Source organism: Maniola hyperantus, chromosome 6 (genome assembly GCF_902806685.2).
Source record: "Maniola hyperantus chromosome 6, iAphHyp1.2, whole genome shotgun sequence".
Classification (NCBI taxonomy): Eukaryota; Metazoa; Arthropoda; class Insecta; order Lepidoptera; family Nymphalidae; genus Maniola; species Maniola hyperantus.
Window position 1 is genome coordinate 2,161,305 of NC_048541.1, and position 7,455 is coordinate 2,168,759.

General features: G+C 39.9%; 1 protein-coding gene across 1 annotated transcript in view; it reads left to right on the top strand.

The window, feature by feature from the left end:
• LOC117983170 (cholecystokinin receptor-like) overlaps positions 1 to 7,232 on the top strand; it is a 31,973-nt gene extending 24,741 nt beyond the window's left edge. Inside the window, exons 8-9 of the mRNA XM_069499301.1 lie at positions 2,151 to 2,323; positions 7,131 to 7,232. Of these exons, the coding sequence (XP_069355402.1) occupies positions 2,151 to 2,323; positions 7,131 to 7,218 (261 nt within the window). The 3' untranslated portion in view covers positions 7,219 to 7,232. The remainder of the gene's footprint in view (positions 1 to 2,150; positions 2,324 to 7,130) is intronic.
• Positions 7,233 to 7,455: the final 223 nt, after the last annotated feature.

Genomic DNA, 7,455 nt, shown 5'->3' on the forward strand with positions numbered 1-7,455 from the left:
ATAGTAAGCGGTCTCTGTTAAAAAAAAGTGCGATATATTGTTTTACTAATTAACACGATTAAAGAAATCAATTGTTTGTCAAATGATATTTTATGAAATAAAAATTTGTCTGGTAATTTGTTTTATCAAGTGAATTATTTGTAGAAACATAAGTTTTATAACGATCATAAAACGATTCATAATTTTGGCAAAATTTGTTTGGGAAATGAAACTTTGTCATTTGTTTTTTGTCAATTGATCGGTCACCATCCGAGACATGGTCGCTAACTATGGGCCTCATAAGAAAGCTCAGAGTCACTCAGCGGGCGATGGAGAGAGCTATGCTTGGAGTTTCTCTACGTGATCAAATCAGAAATGAGGAGATCCGTAGGAGAACTAGAGTAACCGACATAGCTCAACTGGCTGCAAAGCTGTAGTGGCAATGGGCAGGGCACATAGTTCGTACAACCAATAGACGTTGGGGTCCCAAGGTGCTGGAATGGCGACCTCGCACCGGAAGACGCAGCGTTGGAAGACCCCCACTAGGTGGACGGACGACATCAGACGAGTCGCAGGGAGCCGCTGGATCCAGGCGGCGCAAGACTGTGGCGTGTGGAAGTCCCTACAAGAGACCTATGTCAAACAGTTGACGTCTATTGGTTGATGATGATGATGATACTGTCCAATGTAATTTTAAACTTTGTATATTTTTTTAATCTCACGGATATCTTTGATTTCCTAGATACAATTATAGAATTTTATCTTGTGTCCAATGAAAACGTGCCTTTATTCTTGGGCTTACGCTCGAAGCGCACTGAGGGTGAGATCTATAGAGAGCACTCTGGCTTAGCTTAGACTTAAGAGAGAGCTCGTTTTAACTCAATCTCGTTTAAAGTCTGGGCAAAGTCAAAGTGCGCTCTATAGATCTCAGCCTAAGTTTGAGGCGTTTTAGCAATCATTCGTATTCGTTTTCGTAAAAATAAGATTCGTAGTGGTCGTCACACAAAATGTACGTAGCCTTGTGCACTTATTTGATTCGTATTCATACGGCTGTCAAAATACGAATCAAAGTGTAGGTATTTACGTTTTGTATGACGGCCACTTGGAATCGCATTTTTAAAATAAAATAAAAATAAAAATAAAATCTTTTTTATTCGAATAAACTTTTACAAGGACTTACGAATAGTCGGATGCATCTACTACTGGTTCGGAATGCCTTTCCTACCAAGAAGAACCAGCAAGAAACTCGGCGGTTGCTCTTTTCAAATATGGTACAAGACGAAAACGAATACGAATGAGTGTACAACCGTATTGTGTGTGAGCGCGTATTACCGCAATAATGATAATAAATAGGTGATGAAAATATTTTTCCAAATTAAAGCGTTAATTTGAACAATTTATCGACAGTAAACGCTAATACGGGTTTAGCAAACACTTGCATTTAGCGTTTATTGCCGATACATTACAAGACCGCCATCCGAGCTATTGCGTTACAGCTCGTTAAGTCGAGGATATGTTTAGTATCCAATAGCGCGATAATTAACAGCATTAAACGTTAGTGTGGTCCCAATATTAGGATAAGGCAGTATTATGGTATGATACCGAACCACGCTGCACGCAACAGCGTTGCCGCAACAGTGCTGTCACCAGCTGTCACAGTCCTGTCGCGGCACTACAGCGGCCCTACCGCGGTTGTTTGACAGCTACAATGTCACGATCGCAATCATCTCTGATTGGTTAATGCTCGCTCACTATTGGCCACAATGCATTGTTCCAACAAGAATCGCACAAATTCAGCCAATCAGAACAATTGAGATTGTAATAATGATTGATGCAGGTTTTAGACAAACGCCCCGCTGGCTGGTCCCCATACAATCTCTATAAGCTTATATGACATTACATTCCGAGCTAGGCAGCAAAGTTCCGCTACATTGCTGCCGCGACATTGCTGCCTAGCTCGGAATGTGATGTCATATAAGCTTATAGAGATTGTGTGAGGACCAGTAGTGCCGCGACAGGACTGTGACAGCTGGTGACAGCACTGTTGCGACAGCACTGCTGCGTGCAGCGTGGTTCGGAATCATACCTTTATTCAGTAATGGACTAAATAAAGGTGGGACCGAGGGAACATACATTAGCTGGTATGATGGTGATATACTGTTTGTCTACAGATTTACCTCTTCTACCCCGAGGAGTTGTACCAGTGCATCGGTTCCAAGGGCATCGTGAGTCTGCAGCTGCTGGCCTACTGCTCATCCTGCTGCAACCCTATCACGTATTGCTTCATGAACAGGAAGTTCCGGCAAGCGTTTATCGTGCTCTTCAAAAGCTGCAAACTGCTACGGTAAATATACAGAACTAGCTTATGCTCGCGACTTCGTCCGCGTGGACTACTAAAATTTCAAACCCCGATTTCACCCTAGGGCTCGAATTTTCAAAAATCCTTTCTTAGCGGATGCCTGCGTCATAATAGTTATCTGCATGCCAAATTTCAGCCCGATCCGTCCAGTGGTTTGGGCTGTGCGTTGATAGATCAGTCAGTCAGTCACCTTTTCTTTTTATATAATACTAGCTGACCCAGCGAACTTCGTTCCGCCTAACAGTCGATTAAATTTTTTTAATTGAAAAAAAAAAATCAATTCACTATCAGAAATTCTAAAATCCCCACGATTTAGGACTTCAGTACTTTGCAGCATCAGGATTGAGGAGTTAGGATCCGAAGTTCAATGATGTAGCCTATGCTTGGTACCTAAAATAATTTTGCATCATCCGCAGTTCCTGAAACATTATAGTTTAGGAGTGCTGTACCCTACATCATCAGGGTTGAGGAGTTGAGACTTGAAGTCTGAGAATAAAGTCGTTGCTTGGTACCTACAATATGAATTCACTATGAACACTTCCTGAATCTTGATAACTCAGGCGGGCAGTAACCCTGCAGCATCAGGATTAAGGAGTTGAATCCAGATTTTTTTATGTGACCACCACGAAAACTTTTTTTGTTGATTTAAAAAAAAATTTTGCAAATCAAAACATTTTTAAAATATCCTCTTTCTAACAAAAAAAGAATCAATGAAATCGGACTACGCGTTAATGAATTACAACTCAGTATACATTTTAACTTTCATCCCCTCTCCTACGGGAACCATGCTGAATTTCGGGATAAAAAGTATCCTATATTCTTCCTCATAGTACTATGACCTCAAATCGTACCAAGCTTCATTGGAATCCATTCAGTAGTTTCAGCGTGATGCGCGGCCGTGATACAGACAGACAGACAGACAGACAAAAATGAAAAAATTACAGTTTTGGGTTCAGTATCGATTATAGAGTGCCCTCGAAAAAAAATTTTCAAAATATCTTCAATGTACAGAATTTGACCTGTTACAGTTTTATTATAAGTATTGATTGATTTAGATTACTTCGGTTTAGTAGCACGCTCGCACTTGGCTGGTTTTTTATGGACATAACCTGCTATCAAAATTTCAAATTTCGATCTCTAGCGGTTAGGCGGTGTATTGATAGATCAATCAGACAGGACACGCTAGATAATATCCTAGCCATGATTATTCGTGATGCCCTTAGGGCATTTTACGTACATTCGACTGTGCAATAGCAAATTCGACTTTGTAAATACACCGCACGGACCTCTGCATGATGCGGCCATAACTATAAACCAAATATCCCAATTTTCGGCTATTTGCATATTGAGAGCATGAATATAATTTATATATCGTCCATGTACCAACTTTTTCCATCAATATTCAGATTTTATGTTGCAATAAATTCCCTATCAAAATAGCGATTTGTCATGCCAATACGAAAATATTTTTTGATTTGTAAGGGTTTCTAGTTTGTACAATTTTTGAAAGCGTAAAATTAGTAAGACCAGACTGAACTAGCAATGCCCATAGACTTATGCCAGTCTTCAAAATACGTGTATAAACCAAAATTGTTATCTTACTTGCTTGTCGCACGTTTATAAATTTAAACGGGACTATTTCGAGAGCTTTATCTATTGGAAAAAAGTCTTGAAAAATTGACTAAAAATAATGGAAAGTTCGGCATTGGTGCCGATTCTCTTGACTTTCTCTGAACTAAATTTAGAGTATCTGCATCTTTTTCTTTTTAATATGTATTGCTAAAAAAGGACGGAACGTGAATTTTACATTAAATAAAAGACGCTACGAATTTAAACAATGGGCTCGCGACTGGCAGCTAAAGGCACGAGGTTTGACAGATCTAAATTAAATTTAAAACTGTCAAACTGTGTCTGCCCTGTTCATATTACAATAGTAAGAAGAGGATGCAATTATTCTCTCAAATTTAGGTGTGCTCAGAATCAGCACCATTATATACCTATCTATACTCACATAAAGTATAACCTACGTAGATGCCTAACCTGTCTACAACAAAGCAATAAACGGGTCTAGTAAAACGAAATTTGCATGAGAAAGGGATGGGACAAACTTGGCTGATAAAATTCTGACCCTCGATTGAATTTCTCAATATCTTTGGAAAATTCTGTCGAAAGACTTTTCAAGAGAGCGTTTAAAATGTTTGTGCCTGTGAGTTATATTCTATGGGCAACCCACGTTCATCTATATTGTTTGAATCAATTTAATATTGCAGAGATCACCATAATCACGATCCACCCATGATAGGCTCACTACAGAGCACGGGTCTCCTCTCAGAGTGACAAGGGTTTTGGCCTAGTCTACCACGCTGGCCACGTGCGGATTAGTAGACTTCACACACCTTTGAGAACATTATGGAGAACTCTCAGGCATGCAGGTTTCCCCACGATGTTTTCCTTCACCGTTAAAGCAAGTGATTAATTAAAACGCACATAACTCCGAAAAGTTAGAGGTGCCCGGGATCAAACCTCAGACCTCCGATTAGAAGATGGACGTCCTAACCACTAGGCTATCATAGCTTAGCAAAGATACCATCAAGTATATCGTCAAATTTGCATAGGTTTTAAGCTTTGATCAGCAAAGGTGATAGACTCGTGTATAGCTTTCAATTAGAGCCTCAATAGCTCAACCGGTATAGGAGTGGACTGAAAACCGAAAGGTCGACGGTTCAAATCCCGCCCGTTGCACTATTGTCGTACCTACTCCTAGCACAAGCCTGACGCTTAATTGGAGAGGAAAGGGCAATATTAGTTATAGTATAGATTAGTAGTCATTTAATATGGCTAATATTCTTTATAAAAAAAAATTGCATGACAATGTCAAAGTGGAGTCTGCATTACTGCATTACTGCAAGTAATTACTAGCAACTAACCTAACTACATATAAGAATTTATTCATTTTAACATTATAATCTACTAGCTGATGCCCGCGACTTCGTACGCGTGGATTTAGGTTTTTAAAAATCCTGTGGGAACTCTTAAATTTTTTCGGGATAAAAAGTAGCCTATGTCCTTCCCCGGGTTGCAAGCTACCTCTGTACCAAATTTCGTCAAAATCGGTTGAACGGTTAAGCCGTAAAAAGCTAGCAGACAGACAGACAGACAGACACACTTTCGCATTTATAATATTAGTATGGATATCTTCTATACTAATAAATAAAATTAAAGTGTCTGTCTGTAATTTCGAAATAACTACCTCATTTTAAGCTCATTATGCTTATTTAAACTGTACCATAACTAAATCACACGTTTTTAAAAATTTTGTTTGTCTGTCTGTCTGTTTGAACGGGCTAATCTTCGGAACGGCTGAACCTATTTTGACGAGACTTTCACAGACAAGTAGAGGATTAACCAAGGAGTAACATATAGGCTACTTTTTTAACCGACTTTCAAAAAAAAAGGAGGAGTTGTGTTTTTCTACCTATGTAAACCGAAATCTCCGAGATTACGGAACCGATTTGCGTAGTTTTTTTTTTTTAATTGATAGAAAAACTTTGCAACATTGTTCCATATAAAAATTGAATTCCAACTCCTCAATCCTGATGCTGCAGTGGACCTGATCACCTAAAATGATGGGATTTAGAAACTGTCGGTTATAAATTGATATTCGAGGTACCTACAAAGTAAAGACTATCGTTAAACTCGAGAACCCAACTCCTCAACACTGATGATTTCTGAGGCGGTCTAAGCGGTCAGTTGAACTATAAAATTAGAACTAACTCTACAGAATTTGAATCAGTACAACAATCTGGCAAGTCAACTATTGTGTAATCCCAAACATACTCAGGGAAAATTTATGCTTGCACGTATCTGAAGTCCGGACCGCATCTGGATGGTCCGAGTCCCTTCCGCGTTACATTATTCATATCATACCGAGCATTTACAGACTTAGCTGAGCAATAATTCGGGGGCTACAGATGTAACTATTCAGGCAAAGCTGTATTAAGGGCCCTTTCTCAAGCGATACTGACGAAATATAGCGCGGTTTCTAATGCTTACATTTTGTAAGTTGTAATATACTTTTCTCAAGCGATTCTGACGAAATATAGCGAGGTTTCTAATGCTTACATTTTGTAAGTTGTAATATACTTTTCTCAAGCGATTCTGACGAAATATAGCGCGGTTTCTAATGCTTACATTTTGTAAGTTGTAATATACTTTTCTCAAGCGATTCTGACGAACTATAGCGCGGTTTCTAATGCTTACATTTTGTAAGTTGTAATATACTTTTCTCAAGCGATTCTGACGAAATATAGCGCGGTTTCTAATGCTTACATTTTGTAAGTTGTAATATACTTTTCTCAAGCGATTCTGACGAAATATAGCGCGGTTTCTAATGCTTACATTTTGTAAGTTGTAATATACTTTTCTCAAGCGATTCTGACGAACTATAGCGCGGTTTCTAATGCTTACATTTTGTAAGTTGTAATATACTTTTCTCAAGCGATTCTGACGAAATATAGCGCGGTTTCTAATGCTTACATTTTGTTAGTTGTAATATACTTTTAGCGTTCAGTATAGGGTACTTCCCGTTGACCTAGAATCATGAAATTTGGCAGGAACGTAAGTCTTATGGCAAACATGAGGGGAAGAATCTGAAAACCGTAAATTTGTGGTTACTATACCAAGTGGGCCATAAATGAGAAAGTAAGTTTCCCCACGACCCATCAGTATGGGTCGTGGGCATCAGCTAGTATTTTAACCTAATTAATCACTTTCGCCCGTAACATATACACAGTATTTCAGGTGCTGCTTCCCCGACCAAGCAGATGGCGGCAAGCAGGCCACTCCGCCGCCATCCAGCCAGGAGGTTACGGCGTGCGTGATCCGAGGCAGCCACACTGGACGCACAGGTGCCAGTCCCCATGTACACGTTGTTACACAGATACAGCTTCTCGGACCAGGCAGATGGCGGCAAGCAGGTCACTCCGCCGCCATCCAGCCAGGAGGTTACGGCGTGCGTGATCCGAGGCAGCCACACTGGACGCACAGGTGCCAGTCCCCATGTACACGTTGTTACACAGATACAGCTTCTCGGACCAGGCAGATGGCGGCAAGCAGGT